The sequence below is a fragment of the Protomyctophum parallelum genome, assembly GCF_964188405.1.
Source record: "Protomyctophum parallelum genome assembly, chromosome: 1".
In the NCBI taxonomy this organism is placed as follows: Eukaryota; Metazoa; Chordata; class Actinopteri; order Myctophiformes; family Myctophidae; genus Protomyctophum; species Protomyctophum parallelum.
Window position 1 is genome coordinate 64,241,231 of NC_139697.1, and position 21,238 is coordinate 64,262,468.

General features: G+C 41.4%; 2 protein-coding genes across 4 annotated transcripts in view; one reads left to right on the plus strand and one right to left on the minus strand.

Annotated features, from left to right (window-relative positions):
* Positions 1-2,244: 2,244 nt before the first annotated feature.
* Positions 2,245-21,238, plus strand: part of tmlhe (trimethyllysine hydroxylase, epsilon) — a 76,666-nt gene continuing 57,672 nt past the window's right edge. Inside the window, exons 1-8 of one of the 3 annotated variants that reach the window (XM_083781595.1) lie at positions 2,245-2,522; positions 3,226-3,385; positions 3,524-3,700; positions 5,475-5,754; positions 6,212-6,331; positions 6,896-7,132; positions 7,989-8,127; positions 8,294-8,642. In XM_083781595.1, the coding sequence (XP_083637721.1) occupies positions 3,238-3,385; positions 3,524-3,700; positions 5,475-5,754; positions 6,212-6,331; positions 6,896-7,132; positions 7,989-8,127; positions 8,294-8,425 (1,233 nt within the window). In that variant the 5' untranslated portion in view covers positions 2,245-2,522; positions 3,226-3,237 and the 3' untranslated portion in view covers positions 8,426-8,642. Of the gene's footprint in view, positions 3,386-3,523; positions 3,701-5,474; positions 5,755-6,211; positions 6,332-6,895; positions 7,133-7,988; positions 8,128-8,293; positions 8,643-21,238 lie in introns of those variants that run through there. The other 2 variants (XR_014570234.1, XM_083781594.1) reach the window with 2 other exon arrangements.
* Positions 9,636-13,964, minus strand: LOC310854134 (V-set and immunoglobulin domain-containing protein 1-like; the record flags this gene model as incomplete). Its single annotated transcript, XM_083758653.1, has 4 exons — positions 9,636-9,784; positions 10,272-10,388; positions 11,138-11,293; positions 13,868-13,964. The coding sequence occupies 4 exons, from the start codon at positions 13,962-13,964 to the stop codon at positions 9,636-9,638; spliced, it is 519 nt and encodes a 172-aa protein (XP_083614779.1).

Consider the following 21,238-nt stretch of genomic DNA (forward strand, 5'->3'; position numbering starts at 1 on the left):
TTGGCACTACAACCTCGACATTACCGACTACTGATCACATGGTTCTCCATATATGGAGCGGAAGCAGATCAACACGACATGATCGGCTGAATCTTCATAATAGAGATGACCGACTATACAAATACATCTACGTCTAGCCCTCTGCTTCCAACCCTCAGATGCCAACCAACGCACTCGGGTATCTCCAATGATATAAAATCGTCAGATCCCAGAATCTGTCAAGACCTTCATCCTCAGCATCACTCTTCAAGACACAGACCTCTTCAAGACTCTGCTTTCAAGACATTTGACCTTCAGTAGAGTATCAGGATCAAGAACACCTCAATACTCATACAAGCCAAGGTATCTGTCTTACAACCCAGATACCTTTGTACCGTCTACGACTCCTATTCAATTCAATTCAATTCAATTTTATTAAAGTGTCAAATCACAACAAGTTTTCTCAAGACACTTTACATATAGAGCAGAAAAGGCCTCAGTCACTCATGAAAGACTGTGTCTCCTGTGTCCTCTGTGTGTTGCACGGCTCGCAATTCATTTTCAATGGGAGTCGCATGGTTTGACGAGACATGCTTTTATGTGTGAGCGACGCCGACGCCCTACACTCCAAGGTATCTGGCATTACAACCCAGATACCTTTACTAGCTTCACTAAGACCATCTTAAACATTTAAATTCTAATCGGACATCACTGAGGTGAGCCCTAAACTTAGTCTGCTCTATAGAGGGGCCTCTGGGCACAGGGCAAACAATTAATTGCTTCATACCTGCATGCAGCTAAATGAGAATAACCTAGCAGATGGAGACCAGCGGCACCAGCCTTGATAGTTGACTACAAGCACATAGAGCTGCCTTTACTTGACTACTTGAAGTATTAAAATGAGAAAATTCATCACTGCATAAAATAACATTTGTCACCTAATGAAGTTAATTACTTCATTTTCAACTCGGACTACAATGCTGCTTTGCTTATTGATATTATCTTATTCTTTGGATTTTTATTACATTTTATTAAACACGTGCATGGGCACACAGACATGCGAGCAGAGAATTATGCTAAGGTTCCAAGTGTTTCACATTTATTAGATTATTCTATGTGCCCTAACTCTGTGTTAGTTAGGCCCTAACTCCCTCTAACAGTTAGGGGGAGCTCTCATGGTAGAGATACTTTCATAGTCCTGTATACAGCAGGGTGCAGCTCAGCTCAGCAGCAGTGTACTACCAGCTACCATTAGGGATGGAGGGAGGGAGATTAGTAGTAACTAAGTATATTGATACGTTTAGTACTAGTACTACTCAAGTAAATGTGTCCATCAACTGGACACGTGTGGGGGTAGAGGGGGTGCACCAAAACGTCAGCTGTAGAGACCGCCCACTAGCCCAGCTGTGTGTACGACGTCACGTGCCTACGTGTGTTGAAAGGGTGGGTGTGTCCATGGGTCATCGCAGCATCATGGGATGATAGCCCTATGATGGTAGCCATAGCCCACATCTGTATTCAAGCGGTTTTCAATGTGCATTATACATTCGCGGCAGAGGCACGAGGCAGCCATGGAAGGCACCAACCTGATTGTCTGTTTGTATAGATAATATTGATATACCGGCATAGATATTGGCTTTCATGGAGCAAACAGCCTACGCAAATACAATATAGCCCACAAAGCTCACTAAAACTTCTCTGAGAACTATAGTGTAGCCTACAGAACTGCAACGATCATCCTCCTGAACAGTGATGCTATTATGCTTGTTATATGCACTACTAAAATGATGGAGTATATGCCTATTGCCTAACCATAATGATGATGATATACATTTATAAAGTGTGTGTGTGTGTGTGTGTGTGTGTGTGTGTGTGTGTGTGTGTGTGTGTGTGTGTGTGTGTGTGTGTGTGTGTGTGTGTTCATATAGCCTAAATTAACATAATAATAATAATACATCTAGCAAATATAATTCAATAACTGACAGTATCTATAGTAATCCTACTCTACATTATATACCTGTATGTTTGTACTATAAAGTAATGCACTATACGATACGTATATGCAGTTTCGTTTGACGCACTTCCTCCTGTTGGGCTAATGGATTCAGCCAGGGTGGACTCTGGTTCTGGGCTGTTGTTAGGCGGCTACCTGGCGCCACCTGGTGGTATTCTAATAGCTTGCCTGATGTCCTGAAAATTCACTACTGCCTGCAACCGGTTAACCTGGCTCAGCCAGCCTTCCATTCATCTGCCTTTTGCAGTATCGCTACGCGAGGCTATGCGGGCTAAGGCCTAACTCAACTTTGCCCTTTTGTTTTTGTTCGATATGTTGCGGTCTTTAATGCGTTTTGTTGAGATCACTCTGTAAAGAGCACAATCTGTAACACACCCAAGGGAACGGAGACCATGGACAACGATTACATGTTTCGGAACTAGTACTTTATTATTGGATTTCTTGGAGTGTTGGTCGGATTGCCATTGAAGTTTCGTCGCATGTCAAAGCAGAGCAGATTCCACTACTGACTGCTTGTGCTTGGTAGTTGGTACGCGGTTTTGATACAAAGTAGCGGAAATTTCGAGTGACCGACAAATGCATCAACAGTAGGCTACAGTACAATACGAGAGAGTGGAAATATTAGTGTGAGGCTGTGGGGACGGTGTGTCGATTCTGTCGACCGTGCTTCTCGCCCCCTAGTGGCGAAAAGTAAAACTTCTGGGAACTCAGATTAACCTTCACTGAACTCAATTCCCCACAAAAGTTCTGTTAATTGCCACGGGAACGGTTGACAGCGTGACACGTTGACTTATATGAAGGCATCACACATAGAAGAGAACAGGATTTGTATTAGTAAAATAATATTTGGAAGTATATGAAGGAGGTAGGCTACTGCATATCTGAATTAGGTTTCAGACTCAAGCAAGTGACCTATATAAGAAATACAGTTCCACTAAACTACAGGCTTGCTCCAAATAGGAAGTCTCATCCTCCTTGGCCCTCTCTCCAATGACAGAGAGCCTCAGTAACGATAAGGCTCTGGTTTTACTCAGGTGTCAAAGGTAGCTACCATGCCTCTCTACTGGCAACTTGGCAAGCAAATGCAAATGGAGTTTAATAATTAAACCTGGATTTTAATGAGATCAAAGTATATGAAGACTAAGATTAAAAAAAAGTGTGAAAAAGAATTCCCAAGCAGGTACAACAAAGGCTTTGCTTATACTTTAAACTGTTTCATATAATCATTTCAGACTAAGGTTGCAATGTTTTGGCGTTTAACGGTGAAATTAAGTCCTGCACTGAAAGAGGCTCACTATGGACTTTGGAAGAGACATAAAGAATGCAGACACTTGATCAAGTTGAAGCACACTGACACTCAGTCAAACTGCAAGCTACGTGAGGATTGTCTTGGTGAGTTTTTCCAAGAGAATGTGCTTTACACAGTACACACATACACATTACACACACACACACACACACACACTGTGCGTGAGTATATGTATATATACTGTATATGTGCTGTATGACACTATTTCTGTAAATCTCCAGAGCTCCACCATGATGGGCTGTCGATGCACCTCAATTATGTGTGGCTGAGGGATCACTGTCGCTCCGCTTCCAGCTACAATGCCAAGACGAATCAGAGGAACTTGGACACAGCGAGTATAGACCTCAACATCCGTCCAGCCAAAACAGCGGTGGAAGATGATCACCTTGTGCTCACATGTAAGTAGACTGTTTGTGATTAGTGATTACCAATGTTTTTCATTTGAAGGACCCCCAGTTTTGATAGGCATTAGAGTTAGAACATGTTGAAGGAAAGCAAATCTAATTTAATTAGTTCGTGGGGTGAGTAATTGATAGAAAATTTTTTTGGGTCAAGTATTCCTTTAATGTGATAATCATCATGTGACATCATCAAACACAGTCACAACGTGACTATCGTAACTATGGCCCTTCAAAAATCTAATTTAATTAGCTATTGCTTATTTGCTTTATATACAGTAGGTACAGTAGGAAAGTATAGAGACAGAAAAGTGAGGACAGAGAAGGAGGAACAACATGCAACACATTATGTGGCAGATGCACTATCCAAAAAGATAAGTCTTAAAAAGACAAAGTCGCACACACTGATAGCCAAAGTGTGATTATTTATGCACTATCCAGTCATATACCTGCATGCCCCATGGCCCCATGGTCATTGCTTCCTGGGATTGTGAAACACATTGGCACAATGCCTCAATATAATGTCGTATCTAAATTAATTTACTGTTTTGAATGATGTCCTTTGCCTGACCACACCAAAGGACTGATCATGATAGTTCCTGTTGTTTCATTCATAGCTCATTTAACCCTGGTATCCCAATTTTCAAAAAATATGTTGCGACGTTGTGATTGTGAGTTTGATGATGTCGCCTGATGATGATCACAATAAAGGAATACTCCTAAAAAATGTTTTCTATCAATTACTTACCCCACGAACTTCACAAAGCCATTTTCATGGCCATTTTTCTTTTTGTTCCATTCCTGAGCCAATAATCAAATAATTGAGGACTCTGCTGAGACCAAAATGAAACAATATAAAAAATGTATACTTGTCTGCAGTGAGGGGCACCTCACTTATTTATGTGGTACCACATGACGTCACATGCTGTTTACTGCTGTAAACAAAAATTAAGTCCATAGACTTGGCTAACATAAACTGTAATTCAAAAGCCAAAATGATATAAACTGTAATTCAAAATTATATAAACTGTAAATCAACTGTCAGAGTGTAATCACTGATGAGCCTACCTAATGATGATATAGGTTAAAACAAAGTGAGGGGCGCTCTTATCATCATACATCAGATTCCGTGCTCAGCCAATCAAATCATCGCTATGGGGTACACACAGACGCACAATATTAACTAGAAAAAGTGCCCCTCGGGGCACAGGTCTCCACCAGGCCAGGTTAGGTTGTGGCCTCCTGGTGGCGCTATAATAGGCCAATGTGAAAAGGGTGCCATTTGTTCTTACACCATTGATGGCAATTGGATGATTTGAGAGACACATATTCTCTCTCCCCATGCCTTCGGCCTGGTGGAGACAATAAACTTATATGTTTTTGCTCTAGTTAAGATTGGTTCAGGAATGCAACAGAAACAGGCTTCATAGGGTGAGTAATTGATAAGACATATTCCTTTTAACATGAGAACACACATTAGATTTGAAAACACTTAAGGTCCCTGCACACTGGACGCGTTTTCAGATTTTTTTGGAGGTCACAGATGCATTCCCGGTTTTAATGGTAAGGTCATCAGGTCAGGAGACTGACCTGATGATGATCTATTGAGATGGAAACGTTGTCTTCCTTGCAATAAAGTATTCCTTTAGCTATAGAATGGTGTGCGGGCACTACCTTCTTCCATGATTACTTTATTGGCACCCACTGTCGAGGTGCGTGTAAATAGGTATGCTCTAAAAACGGTCTTTTGCTGCTGCCCTGCTGTTTTTCCCAGGGCCTGACGGTCACGTGACAAGGCACAGCCTGAGCTGGCTGGCCGAGAACAGCTACGAACGCCAGCGGCTGCGCACCGTCCAGCCGCGCGTCCTCTGGAACTCCGACATCTACACGAGTTCCAAAGTAACCTCTGCCTCATGGGAGAAGATCATGAGCTGTGAGAACGAGCTGAAGACATTTCTCCAGTGCTTCCTGCTCTATGGCTTCGCTTTGGTGGACGGGGTTCCACCAACGGTCGAGGACACGGAGAGGTTAACCCAAAGGGTCAGCATAATCAGGTAGTGCTGCTTGTGGTTTTACAGTAGTCGTACTGTAGACTGTGCTTCCCTGCAATGTTTACTCACTCCAGTTTACCGGTTGGGCTGGGCAATATATCAATATTATATATATAAACCTGATCTGAGACTAGATATTGTCCGGGATTTGGTATTTTGTAGTATCATGATATGGCACAAGTGTGGTCTTTTCTCTGGTTTGACTCACCATAATGTAAATACATTTGTGAAAATCTAAATCTCACAAAGTGATCTAATGCTTTGCTATTTCCCCCAAAATGTATACATTTGATATTGTCGTCACAATAAGATGATATCGGCACAATATCGAAATCTAGGTATTTATTTACGGTAGTCAAAAACATAGTGGTATTTAGTCAAAAACATGGTGATATTTGATTTAGTCCAAATTGGCCAGCCGTACCGTCGTCTAGATTCTGACATCTGTTGTCCACAACAGAGAGACTACGTATGGGAGAATGTGGAGCTTCACTTCAGATCAGTCCAGAGGAGACACTGCCTACACCACACTGGCTCTGGATCGCCACATAGACACCACATACTTTCAGGAACCATGTGGGTAGGTAGTTTCAACATTCAATATCAGTTGCCATATCAACCAAGGTTGCCTGGAATTTGTCTCATTGTGGCCTGGACAAACAGAGGACAGCACTGTTTGTTAGCATGCCATAAATTATTTTAAATGGCAGTAGTGCATTAAAATGTAAATTATTTAAATATATTTAACCACTTCTTAAACCATAGGCTAGACTTGGTAAGCAGGACCTGCATTGTCTCTGTGTTGTGCTTTTTTCTGTCTACACCAAATCTCTATGCCAAAAATAGCCGATCTTCAAGATCACAACCTCGCTGCAATGAAGAGATTTAGGGCCGATTCATACTCCTATTTTACCGCTGTTTCGGCGCTGTAGTGCCGAAATGATTTCGGCTCGTCAGAAATTTTCAGTAGCACCGAAGAGCCGACTTTAGGACGGTACCCGCCCCCCCGAACCTCAAATGACGTCAAATTGTAGGCTCTTCAGCACCGAACCGACTTTTATTCGGCTCTAAAATAGGAGTATGAATCGGCCCTTAGTGCAGACGGAAACAAGAGCATTTTTAACACTAAGGATTTCTTGTGTAGAATCCAGGTGTTTCATTGCCTCAAGCACGAAGGAACAGGAGGAAGAACGCTGCTTGTAGATGGCTTCTACTCTGCCGACAAATTACTCAAGCAGTCCCTCGAGCACTTTGAGCTGCTTGCGACTGTTCCCATCAGACATGAGTACATTGAAAACACACCCACCCACCGCAGCCACATGATCGGCATTGGCCCCGTGCTCGACGTGTATCCGTGGAACAACGAACTCTACCTCATTCGGTACAATAATACTTTTAATTTGACTCGACAAAGGAATCCCCTTAACAGTCAAGTTCCATGACGTGTAGAACCCTGGGTTTACATATGACTAGCCTCGGTACCAGGCTTTCATTTTTGTTGGTGCAAAAATTGAAAGCCTGGAGGAACGCATTGGCCGCTCTGGTCTAAAAGTGGGAGTCAACCCTTCCGGGTGGGCGTCGCTCCAAATGATGTGACGTAGCGCTGCACTAGGGGGAGAGGAGGGGCCGGGGGTGACGGACAGATTGATGAGATCCAATCAGGGCGTGCGCAAATCTCAGCCGCGACCCGCCCCTCTAGACCAGAAACCTAACACGTTAGCTCAGGCTACATATGACTGACTATGTCAACACTTTGGTGTTTACATAGAACAGATATTTGTATCTCAAAAGAAAGAAGAGAGTGTCTACTTTCATTGAAGGGGGAAAGTGTTACCGTGATGTTCAGTTATTTAGTTATTGGCAGTTGAATATAGCTTGTTTTCACCAAAAACGCTGTCTGGGGGGAAATAATCACCTAGTACGTGAAAAGGCATGTACCAAGACACGTTCTTGTGCTAAAAGTGTGATTTTGAGGCCTGTTTGGCCCATTATTTTGAGCTCACAGACGCAACAGATAAAGATAATTGTACAATATTTGAACTATTATGGCCAGGTACTGTAGAGTATGTATACAACCCAGGGCTTAACAAACCATTTTAATCTAGGACTTCTTTGATGTGGAACCAAAATTATTACACTATATGATCTCTTTTTCCCATGTCTCCAATATAATGAAGCAGAAATGTATTTAAAATTTATAATAATAATGCATGAATTAATTTTAAATTATGTTACAGATACAACAACTATGACCGTGCTGTGATAAACACAGTTCCCCATGATGTTGTTCAGAGGTGGTACGTGGCTCATCGACAACTGACCACAGAACTAAGACGGCCAGAGAATGAACTATGGGTTAAACTGACGCCAGGCAAAGTAAGGGTGTGTGTGTGTGTGTGTGTGTGTGTGTGTGTGTGTGTGTGTGTGTGTGTGTGTGTGTGTGTGTGTGTGTGTGTGTGTGTGTGTGTGTGTGTGTGTGTGTGTGTGTGTGTGTGTGTGCTGTACCCCATCACATGTCTGTTTTCTTTTGCATGTGTTTAAGGTGATTTTCATAGATAACTGGCGTGTCATGCATGGCAGAGAGTCTTTCACTGGGCTGAGACAGCTGTGTGGTTGCTACCTGACCAGAGATGATGTCCTGAACAATGCACGTTCCCATGGACTGCAGGCCTGAGTTGACATGACTTCTGCGATTTCTCCATGAAGCACATTGACTCACAATTCAAATTGATCAGGTGTGCACCGGTAGCTTCTGATGTGTCGAACAACATTTTTAAATTAAAGCTAAAGAAATGAAGCAAACAAATATTGCTTATAAAAAACTAAATCAAGTTGAAGCTCCTTCATCAAAATCCCTTAAGTTCTTTGAAATAATGTATAGTACTTAGCCCTTAATAATAAAAACCTATTAACTTTTATTTGTGTTTCAGTCTTCATTTTCAATCGGATGAGATGAGTCAACAGTCAACATTGTAAATATCACACTGCATTTGTAATAAGGAAAAGCTGTTATGATTACCTTTATAAGCAGTTCCTGTTCTTGCGGCATCTAACATTATTGTAGTGTTTGATTTTAAACTCACAAAGGTTTTAAGTAAAAAACATTTCTCAATTGTGCTAAACACACACGCACGCACGCGCGCGCGCGCACACACACACACACACACACACACACAGATTGATTCAGAACACTAAATATAGTAAAAATGCAATCTCAAAGTGGGCAAACTGACATACAGTAGGGCACACAACAGACTCATTTGGACTATAGCACAAACGATGGGACATGTGGAATGAGTCCCAGTGTAAGCCTGGTTTAAAAACACCTGTGATGACACGCTTTTTAAGCTTGTGCCTCATCTTCCTCAGCCTGTTGGTGTCTTGACACAGTTGCCATGGGAACCCCATCTGAGGTAGGTGGGGCCTGGTGAGTGCTCCCCCTGGCGGAGAGAAAGGGGTATGATATTGCAGTCGTGCCATTGTATTGTACAGGGTTTACTGTAATAATGGGTATTCTAAAGTAGAATTCAAGCACATAAAAAAACGCCTTAAAAGTGAATATTATTCATAATTTCAGTGAGTATCATTGATGATCAGACACCAAACCTATAACTATTCTGCAATGATGTTTATTATTTGATTATTGACCTTTAAACTTTAAATTGACCAAACCACCATCAAATCAATGTTTTCCCTTGGGAAATTATTGGCTAAAAGAAAAAAAGAAGAATCAAGCACTGTGTTGGATTGTCTGTGTGAGTTGTAGTGAATGGGTTACTATCCCAGACCACCAGTATGGTCCTTTTTTAACAATCAATCATTTTCAATGATTCCCACCACCTGCACTTCATTATGCAAGTTAACAAAAGGTGCACATTATTATCTCACTTCATCTCTGTAGCCGCCTGCTGTTTGACTGCGCTGTATTTTTGCTTCTTCATTTTGTGTGCGATGAACCAGACGACCAGGATGATGAGCGCACATCCAAGCAGCGCGCCTATCACTGCCCCAGTAATCAGCCCGTCTCCAGCTTCTGTAAATTGACAGGTTGTTAAGCCAGAGAATGGATATTATTTAATAAACCTTTTTTACGCCCAGATCCCTCAAAATAGTCATATTTGACCTGGGGACCCCTCACCCTGGCAAGCACTTGGAATTAGGAATTTAGTTTGACTCGGTTCCACAGATAAATATAGTGAAAATAGAAGTTCTACAAGCTCACAACGCCTCGCAATACGAGGCGTTGTGAGCTTGTAGATCGGCTATTTTCAAAATATTATTAAAATATTTAACAATTTGGCCAATGTTTCACCAGTTTTTATAGTATAGTTTGTTTTGTTACCGTGATGCAGTAATGGTGTATTTTATTTTATTTCTTCTTTTTAGGTATTAAAAAGGTCTTAAATGTTCTTAGTCACTTCATTGTCATCTGGGGACCCCCCGAAAAATCATGCCACAGGTTGAGAACCACTGGTAGAGAAGTGAAAAAAAAGGTTATGTGAGTCGTGACCCCCCCATACCTTCAGTGAGTTCCACAGAGCAGAGGTTGAATCCCACGACATTGGAAGCGTTGCACTGATACTCTCCAAACTGAAACTGCGATATGTTGGTGAACTGCAGTATTCCAGTTGTGGTAGCTGAAGAAAAGAATAATTAGAGAACACACAAAGTGCATTCGCTTGATTGAACACCCATCGAGGGCCATTGTGATGCTCTGTTTTAATGAAACCGTGGGATTCCCCTGGTCCGCACCAGTGGGATTCCCCTGGTCCGCACCAGTTCTACTTCTCAGTCAGTCTGTGTATGAAGTGAGTCTTCATACGCAGACTAAAAACGATGATGAAAAATGTTTGTCGAATACCTTTTTTCACTGACAAAAACTAAATATAAACTATAAATATTGACAATTATGTCAAATAAATAAGTAAAAAAAAAAAATAGTCCTAGTCCTTTCCTAACATAGGCCTATAGGAAAGCGATCCAGTAGAACTAAAAGGAAATTCATTTTATGTTTGATTGCGCTAAAATAGCAGATCTACAAGCTCACTGTGACGTGTAGATGAGCTATATTTAAGCATGCACCCAAGTATAAAACCAACCATTTCGATTTACGATGGCATCACGGGCGGCCAAAATACATTTCTATCAACAAAATCAATGGTAGATTTGGTCGACTAAAATTGTATGATATTTAGTCGACTAAACCTAGACTAAAACTATAACTTTTCAAATGACTAAAATATGACTTAAACTAAATGAAATTGTATTCAAAACTCTGACTAAAACTAAATCGAAATTTGCTGTCAAAATCAACACTGCTCAGTGCACACTTTCATTTAGTACACGCACAAACACAGAACACACGCACAGACTACTTAGTACTTACTGATACCCTTCACCGGCATCCTGGTCTTGGTTTGGTCCAGTCTAGTCCAGGTGTATGTTGGGGTGGGGCTTCCACTTTCACTGTGGCACTTGAGGGTGACCCGGTGTCCAGACTCCACGTCACCGTGGACGGCACAATACGGAACAGACGGCTTCTCTGAACGAGAGAGATGATGATTAATGCACACACATGCCAAAATAATTGGTTTCCAAGTAATTACACATCTCGCTGGGAAGCAACAGGTCTCATTCTACTGCAAGGAAATGGCATATACACGCTCAGACACGTGAGCTTGTAGATCTGCTGTTTTTTACATGTGACGCTGGACAAATTAAGCACGATTTATTCAACAGATTTTGCATGTTGACACTGTTTTGTTTGGCACCTTTTTTTTCTCCCCTCAAAATTACAGCCAATGGAAATTGCAGTGGTGGAAGTAAATGGTAAATGGTGCATTTATATAGCGCCTTTATCCAAGGCGCTTTACATACATTGTGCATTACATTCACCCACAAACACATTCATACACTAATGGCGGATGGAAACCATGGAAACCATGCAAGGCACCAACCAGCACATCAGGAGCAATTAGGGGTTCACATGTCTTGCTCAAAGACACTTCGACACTAACTCTGGGGGAGCCCGGGTTCAAACTGGCAACCTTGCGGTTGCCATCCGGCCACTCTATCCCTGAACCACAGTATCCCAATTTCCCAAAGTAGCAACATCACAAGTAATTTTGTATGTATTGTAATGTATTGACATCAAAACTTAAAGTACCAAAGTACTCGCATTTTTAATTCATTTTCAACAAACACGTTGCAATCTCGTAGATCAGTTATTTTTGAATAGATGAAATATAAAATGGGGCTTTCGTATTGATAATCTAAATGTGCAAAGTCAAATAATTAAAAAGTATAAAGCACAATATTTGTCTCTGAGATGTGGAGGAGAAGCATAAAGTCTAATACAGTAGTCAGGTAAAGTAAAAGTATCTCAAAATCTTACTTAAGGTAAAGCAGCACATAACAGTACTTGAGTAAAGGTACTTGGTTACTTTTCATCAGTGCTGTTGCTGTTATGTATTTTGTATGCGGTGTCAGGGTTCACACTTCACAGTCACACTTTAATTTCGTTGCGGTCAGGCAGAAACCTTGTATCTCCATTTCAACTTTGTATGTTTTCCCCATAGAGTTATGGCTTTCCCCCTGTTAATTAATGCCCTACTTCATCATACAAGAGTGTTGCACTAAATTTGTGAAAATAGCAGATCGACGGGTTCACGACACATCACAAATGCAACGCTTTGTGTGATTGTAGATCGGCTATTTTCACTAATTTAGTTTAAAAAATAATAACATAAAAGGGAACACTTTTGGACATACAGGGCTTCCACCCGACAGAGACGATTTACAACACTGACAATAGGGAGGCCGCCACTGCTGCTGCGGTTACCATAGAAACAAACTACCATGGATACCGAGGCCTGCGAGGTTGTCCTAGTAACTCGGTGAATGAGAGGACGCAGGCGGAATGTGATTCACTCATCACACACACAGGGCCCAGCATCACCGTCCTAATGAATGTGATTCACTCATCACACACACAGGGCCCAGCATCACCGTCCTAATGAATGTGTTTATGCTCTGTGACAATGGATGGCACACGTAGAGGGCATGGTCAAACATAATATACTGTACAATGCATCATGGTCTCCTAAGCGGCGGTCCGGGTCTCCTACTCGTGGGTCTCCTATTGGTGGGTTGTTGGGTAGGTGGACGGGCATCATGAACAGATATACAAGCTCACACAATAGTTCAGTTGTTCATGTTGTCAATCGTGGTGTACATGTATGACAGTCTGATCTTTTTCCATTTCCTAAGACCTAAGTAATAGTTCTGGGCACACTTACACAGAACATGTGTATAATAATAATAATAATAATAATAATAATAATAATAATAGTTAGTATTAGTGTAGTTATTATTATTATTATTGCTGTTACAATGCCAGAGTAGTCAAGAATATACTATGTAGCAAGAAGATGCAAGAATTAAACCTTGAAAAAAGACTTGCTGAAGATGACACAGGTAGACAGGTTGTTAGTGCATACAAGGACACTGTCAGTCTCCTCCATTGACCTGACCTAGATTCTAGCAGACAGACTGGTCCTGCAGTTACTCAACATCTGCCTTATTGTCAAGCCAGTTGTATCATTTGGTTGAATAACTGACCTTAGCATTCTGACACAAAGCTGCTAGGGGTTATTCGGACTTCAGGGCAGGCTACTGTATGGCTGCAGCGTCCACTGTGTAAGTGATTCTAGGGCTATCACTCCATACTAGCATGTAGCAGTTATTCAAACTAATTGCTTTCATTGATTGTAAATGTAATCTGCAATAGATGTGACAAAAAAAATCGAATTGGGGGGGAGAGGGTAAATTTTACTTTTCTTTCCAAAATCTTTTAAAATATTGAAGATCTGCATGCTCATAAGTTTTGTTTTGATTTGTTGATTTGCTTACATTAACATTTGATTAATGGACTGGTCTCAGACCATTTTGTTATTAATATTTTTTACACATTGTGTGTGTGTGTGTGTGTGTGTGTGTGTGTGTGTGTGTGTGTGTGTGTGTGTGTGTGTGTGCGCGCGCGCACAGAATTATTTCGTCATTGACCTGGATTATAGAGGATTCAAATCCTTTTGGTCTCTGAAAGTTATAAACTTACCGAGAACATTTACAATGATGTTGGCCTCAGACACTCCCTCAACATCAGGAAAGTTGTGGACCTCACAGGTGTACACCCCAGCATCTGAAAGCTGCATCTTGTCTATCCTTATTGAGACAATGTGGGTGGTGTTGGGAGAAATTGGGGGATGAAGCCTGCCCTCGTAGGCTTTTGCAATGACAGCCTCTCCTGACTGATAGTAATATACCTGGAAGTAAAAAAAATCAAATCCTTTAGTAGTAGATGTATTTGAAAACAGGCTTCACTGCAGGTATCCAGCTTTCGGCCTTGTCCAGTGGTTTTCCCACGCAGATTTAAAACACGTACACTGCAGTGTGTACGTGTTCATTTCATTATTACAAAAAATAAAAAATAATTCCAAGAGTATACAAATGTAAGCAACATTTGGTTGGTTACATTTGGACACTGGGCGTAAAACAAACACTTATTGGCCAACACCCTTTGCACAAAGCTGCACATGTTGACAGCTGTTGGTTATTATAAGCATACAGTACAGTACCTGTGTCCATCCAGATTGAGGGGTTAGCCTACATGCCAAACACCCTTCAAGTGTGAAATTAATGTTTTCTGCTCTTTTTGAAAACGTTTAGAAAAATCGTAATTGTGACATTTTCACGTTTTCATGGGATAAAATCTTTTCAGATGGGGGTCTGGGGCAAAATGCATATAATGTTAGGGCTACTTGGCATGAAAATGTTTGAGAACCATGCACTGGACTAATACACGATACCACTGACAAATATTAAGCTTGTGTAGAGCTGTGTGGATTTATCTGAAATCTGAATCGCAGCCAATGTTGTTTTACCAGGGTGTGTCCCTAAACTGGCGGTCAAGAGCAACAGCCATGATTATAACTGAACCGCCTTTTTTTCTCCTTTTGTAAATATGAAATTTGTCTTGGTTGACAAACATATCTCAGGTGCATATAAATGACATTAAAATATTATATTTTGAATCTCCCCTCATTCACATTAAGTTATCTTATGCGATTGTGCTACAGTAAGTGGTATCTGATGTAAATTCATATAATAGAGAATAGAATAGAGAAATTCTGCATTTTACCTTTAGTTTATGACGTAGAGTAGACAGTCAATCATTGTCAACACTTACAGTATGTTGGTGGGGCATAATACAACAATCAAGCCACATCAAATTATTATTAACAGAACCTTGCTTGATCATACACTAAATAGGCTTACCTTGTGCTATTGCATCAATGGAGCCCCTATTGCTGTAACTTAATAAAAGCTAAATAACTAAATAAATGGTTGAAAGATGGTCAACATTGCTATGGACGCTTATGGTCAATTTAGACTTTGTTGTGTTGTGAACTTGTAGATCTGCTATTTTTGGTCTGCAATGTCGTCGTACGCCGAACAAAAATTACAAATGGAGAGAAACTTTGAGTGGGGAAATAGCATGTGAATGGCATATTTACCTGTTGATTCAAGGAGGTCTTGCCGACAAAGTCCCATTGGATGATGAGGCTATTGGTGTCTGCACTGGTAGTAAACATACACGGGATAAGGACACTTTCACCTCTTGTTACATTGACCATTTTCTGAGGGGCCCTCACTGTGATGAGTTCAACAGCACCTAGAAAACAAAACGATCCAGTTTTACACCCAGAACCTCGTTAGACTTAAGATAGCATAAACCCCATAACCAGGACAAAGCTTGCTATCACCATAGGTTTAAAAGATTAACTTCTCCTTTTTTTAAAGTACACTTTACTTAAAAGACTGAAGCAGAATACTCACCCATCATGCTTATTAGCACTATTATGCTCAATGTGGAAAACATCTTCAACAAAATGTCATTGGGAGAGTAGCACTAAGGGATATTTCTAAATGGTCTTAGCTCTGCCCAGCCGTTGTTTCTGAGTCTCTCCTGTGATTAGAACCTAATGGGAGGACGATAACGTTACAGCTGAATAGGAAAGGTTACTCAGTGGTATAGCAGCAGACTTCTTTGATACTGTGCAATGTAGATAACACTGTTTGCATATCAATGTTTGTGATACTGGGTGTGTGAATGCTACAATATTTTTCATATTTCTTTCCTCCTCACAAATGAGAAGTGAACTGACAATGTGTTGTACAGTTTTGCAGTAACTTAAGTTACTGTGATCAGGCTACAAGTTTACAGTACCTTTTGTTGTTTTGCAGTAAATTAGCATTACTGCAGATGCATTTTACAGTACAACATCTTTCCAGTAAACTGTCTTACCGTGAGTGTTTTTTAGGTTTATAGTATGGTAGGCTACAATACTGTACATAAATTGCGATTTTTGGTACAAAACTGTAAATAAAATGCAAATGTATGCAGGTTTAAACTATTACATTTCATAAAATAAATATTAATCCAAGAACACTGAACAAATCAGTTATTTATTGTGAAAATATTTGTCACAGACACGTTGTGAGCTTGTCGATCGGCTATTTTGGGAGTGGGGCACCGTCGTCAAAGTATAAATCAGGCTTTAGCGGTTCATTCATCGCTCAGTACTTTGGCGGTACTTTAGCCGTTACTCATCTCTCTCTGCACCCGTCCCCACCCCCCGCGTTCATGCCGTGTAAGTCGTTCTGGGTCAGGGCCTCTGGCAAGAAGAATTAATGTAATTTAATCTCCACCTGGCCTTTTTATCACATTGCCTAGAGAGGAAAAGTGTGAGCCAGAACACTGCAATACTCAGCTTATCTATGGGGAGTTCACTCCCTGGGTGCTGCTCACTTATTAAAGGCAGTTTCACCTTTGTCACGTTGGCTCACGGGAGCGGTGCGCTTTTGCCTAAGTACAATGCTGATGGAGAGACAATGAGTCATACGTGATTAATTGAGTATATAATTACCAGAAGTTGGCACAAGTAATTAATGAGGTGGGGAATGTTGATGATTAGGGACTGATGGTCTTGACTTGGGGTATGTATGAGGAATCTGGTGGGAGGGCAAGTGAAGGTGCAAGTGAAGGTGCACAACATAAGTACAAACCCGTCAGGCTGTCTAATGTCTTGGTAACACTTTCTATGAAGCCAAGGTCTATAAAGCATTATACGTGATGCTGTATAATCTGCTTTTATAATACTTATTATAGTTAACAGTAAGACGTCCTGAGGGCGAGAAGTGACATCGCCCTAAAGAGGTTGTTTTCGGGCCAGGTATAGGGCGTAAAATGTGTGCAAATGAGTAAAGCCAGGCGCGGCCTTGGGCCAGCCCAGTTAGGGCAGGGCCTGTTGAGAACTCTAGTTTTCACCGGCTGCCGGGCTCGGCTGCGCTAATAACTTTGGGGCAGGCCCGTCTAGAGTTTGAATGGACAGGTCAAAATGGAGACATTGAAGAGGAAGGACGGGTGGGGAGGGATGAACATATGGAATGTCAGAACAGGTCAGCTCCATCCATATATGGAGATCCAAGGGTTTGAGGTTTGAGGTCAGAAGTAGAGTTGCTGGCCGGCTCCATATATTCAGATCTAGGTGATGATCCAGTCTTCTCCATGTATGGCTATCCAGGGTTTGATGAGGTCAGTGTCGTGATCTTCATAATGGAGACGGCCATAAATTGAGGCGTGACTGACTGACAGTCATATATGGTGGCGACGTGGCGTGACGTGTCACACGGCTGACGGACTGAATGACTGGTTTTGCAGGTTTTCATATTAGTAATCTCATCTGTGACCTACAGTCGCAATAAGATGCCCACTGATAATGCACAGCATACACAACTGGTATTTTGTATGCTGTGCATTATCAGTGGGCATCTTTCCCAACAGACTATATGGCCTATAGTAGTAGAAACCATAATTATGCAGATTATATTGCATTTTAAATAGTTCATAATACATAGGACCTACATTGGCGTTAGCGGTTTTTATTTTTAAGTGTGTGCTCTTCTATTAATGATTACCTCTGATTAACTGAGAGGACTGAAAGCAGGAACATTTTTGTCAGCCGAACCGTTACGACGAGGAAATGAACATTTTGAAATCTTATCACTTTAACAGTGTGACTCACAGTCAAACAAATGACTGCATGAAAGTAAACAGTAGTGGCCACATTCTAGATTCAAATCCTTGTTTCCTACATTTTTTTTGTTTTTTTTAAGAAGTAGTGAAAATAGGGGCCACGGTGGCAATGTGTGCTCATGCGTCATCAGTGCCCATACGGCCCATACCCTATAGGTGGTGAATTAAGGGCCTTTCTGTGTGGAGTTTGCATGTTCTCCCCATGGCCCCTAGGGTAGGTAAAAAACATGCAGTAATACTGGTCTCTATACTGCCTCCCCCTGGTCAGCCGGGGCGCCTGATGGAGGGGAAAGGAACTGGTTAATTCGAATAATGCGTTCCTTGACTTTCTTCCACGCGTTACGTCCTACTGGGGAAAAATACCCATGCACTGTCGGATGATAAGAAGCAGTCCTCATGCATTAAAGGAAGCATGAGCTCAGTTTAGAGCTCTCCCCAGGTTGGCAGAGTGTAGGAGACATAAAATGTATATTTTTAGTCTCGAGCTAAAAGGTGTGGGAACAACTTCTAGAGGATAATCTAGTTAACACCAAAATAAGTGATAAGTGAATAGGGTCCTATAGGAGATCATATGTTGCAACTGCTCAAAATTGCCAAATGGTAATGGTTTGAATGCTTCCTAACTTTTATTTATTTATTTATAGCTACCGTATGGGTTCTTAATCAGAAAGGATCATAACTGTTTATCTCAAGAGTATTTGATGGTTTTCACCATCACCAGGAGAATTCCGTGGCACTGGATTCGTGGCCCAGCTACTTTGGCTGAGAATGCAGCCTGTTTATTAAGCACAACAGAGCTGCAGTTCAGAAGCATACCAACAGATGGCAGGCTTGACTGCTAAATGCCAAGTGTGTGCATGTGTACATGTGCGTGACTGCGTGCGTGTGTTTGTGGTTGGAGGGGATGACAGGGAGTTGGAGGCAACTGATGACAACATAGACAAGAGCCCCTCACGCCTCAGTCCTCGCCCTCCTCATCTTTCTCGGCAGCCTATGAAAAATAGGCCAGACATTTAGCATGACTTCACACTGTCCCTACAGCCACAGAACGTACCACTTTCAAAAGCAGAGATGGGTGCGCTGATGCCAAAATAAGAATCAGAATATGCAACCGCAAGCAGTGGCATGAGATGGGTTCTGACCCTGCAGAGAGAGGGAAAAAAGGTCATTCGTTGCATGCAGCCTTCCACAGCCTCGCAAAATACAAATACAGTGACACTGATCTATCATCTTACATTGGCATCAAGTGCATGTGTAAACCTCTTGCGTTAACTTCACAGGGATTGGTGTTGCTGTCCACAGGAAGAGAAAACAACATGGGCAAGCAGTGATCACAGTCATCTCCCATACTGTTGAAGGTGTCCTGTTGACCATGCACATCATCCCTGGCCCTGGCATCCCTATTCTGGGGCGAACATTAGGCAAACATGTGCAGATCTGCAAGCTCACAACGTGATGCAATGTGGTGCATTGTGAGTTTATAATTATAGATCTAATGTTTTCAGCGAAGAGATGTGGTGTGAAGTGAGGGGCGCTAATATATTAAAGTCTAACTCATGTTGATTAGGTGATGTAATGGTGATGTAAAACAAACGGTGCCAACACAAACATTAAACGCCATTAACTAAAGAGACAATATGACGTAATGAGTTACAAAATGACGTAAGTTTTCCCTTCATTGTCATTGGCTTTTATTAAACAAACATTGTACAAAAAGACAAACATTAAACCCGTATATAGGAGGGGCTAGCGCCCCTCAAAAATAGTGGACCTGGGGGACCCCGGCCAATGAATATATACTGTATGTATGTGGTTTACATGGTTAAACAGAGCGCATTTAAATCAGCAAATGAAAAAGAGGTGAAACTAAATTATAGGATTGTCAGAGCCTCAGTCAAAATTGCACAGAAGGTGCAGTAGGGGTGCATGCAACTAACTAATCGATTTAAGCGACTATAATTGATAATCAATAATTTAATAAAATAATTGATTAATCATCTATCCCTATTTTGGCGAACTCTTATGTCCCCTCAGCTGTGTGAATTCTACCAAACCATTTACAAGCACTGTTTGGAATGAGGAATCCATGTTTGATACGTTGAGCTCTTTCTGCACCCTGGCATTTGTCATTTGCCTGAGTTTATCCAACCGAGGACAGGCATACCAGCCCAAGCCTTGACAATGGTTCCTGGCCGTCCCTGAGGTTGGATAAGAAGGCAGCAGACGGCAGTGGTTTTCAACCAGTGGTCCGGGGACCACCAGTGGGCCTTGAGGGGGTTCCAGGTGGTCCCCAGCTAAATGATGGAGAGTTGGTAATCAAAGGGACCCTTATAGATCTTTAACTCTTGAGAGTGTCCATTTGGTTTCATTTTACGCTCTCAACAGTTAAATTATTGTTAAACACCTGCATTACTTAATTTTAAGAAATCTACATAATCAGGCGAATATGGAAGAATTGTTAGTTTGATCAACGTTTGCCTGTTATCTCTCCTATACAACATCAATACAGCATGGAATTTTGGACAAAGTCTTATCCAACGACAACAACATATTCTTGGGTCTGAGAGGCTAAATCTCATCAAATGGTGGTCCGTGGCTCAAACGGTGAATAAATAGTGGGCCTTGACATAGGGTTGAAAACCACTGAGAAGGGCAATGACACCTGCAGGGTGATACTGTAGTTTGTTTCACCCATTGCCTTATTCATTCACAAAGACAAAAATAGAATCTGATCAACATGCAAGTTAAAAGTTTAATACTACTGTCAGCAAGGAACTCCCTAATGAAATGCTATAGTGATAGTCCATAGTTAGTTCCACTGCGATGGAAAGAGTTGGCTCAGAACATAGAAGTTGGTACTAGTTAAAGCCTTTCTGTGAACTGTCAAAGTTCACTGTTTTTCACTTTGTGTTTAAAAACTCCTGTCTCCTCATCCATGAATTCAAACGACACTCCCAGATTGTCGTCCAAGCAGAGAGATGGCTTGCACTGGCAGTTCAATGTGCAGTGGAACTTTAGCTGTGGCATATAACTGTTTGTGTTTGGTGAGATAGGGCAGCTGACCAAGAAGAACAAGTCCTTTTATTACTTCCCTCAGCCAGGGCAAATAAAGGCTGGGTATATTAAATTAAATTAGGCTATTGTAAGATGTTTGTTGCATCCGGCATACCTTTTTACAATAACCTTTGCCCTCTGACCTCCATTTGTCACACCGTGGATATGTTTTACTAGTTCTGAGAGGTTAAGCCCGATTTATACTTTGTTGTACGATAGTGTCGTTATCCGAAAATACACCGACCTACTGCTATTTCGTTGCATAAATGAAGCATT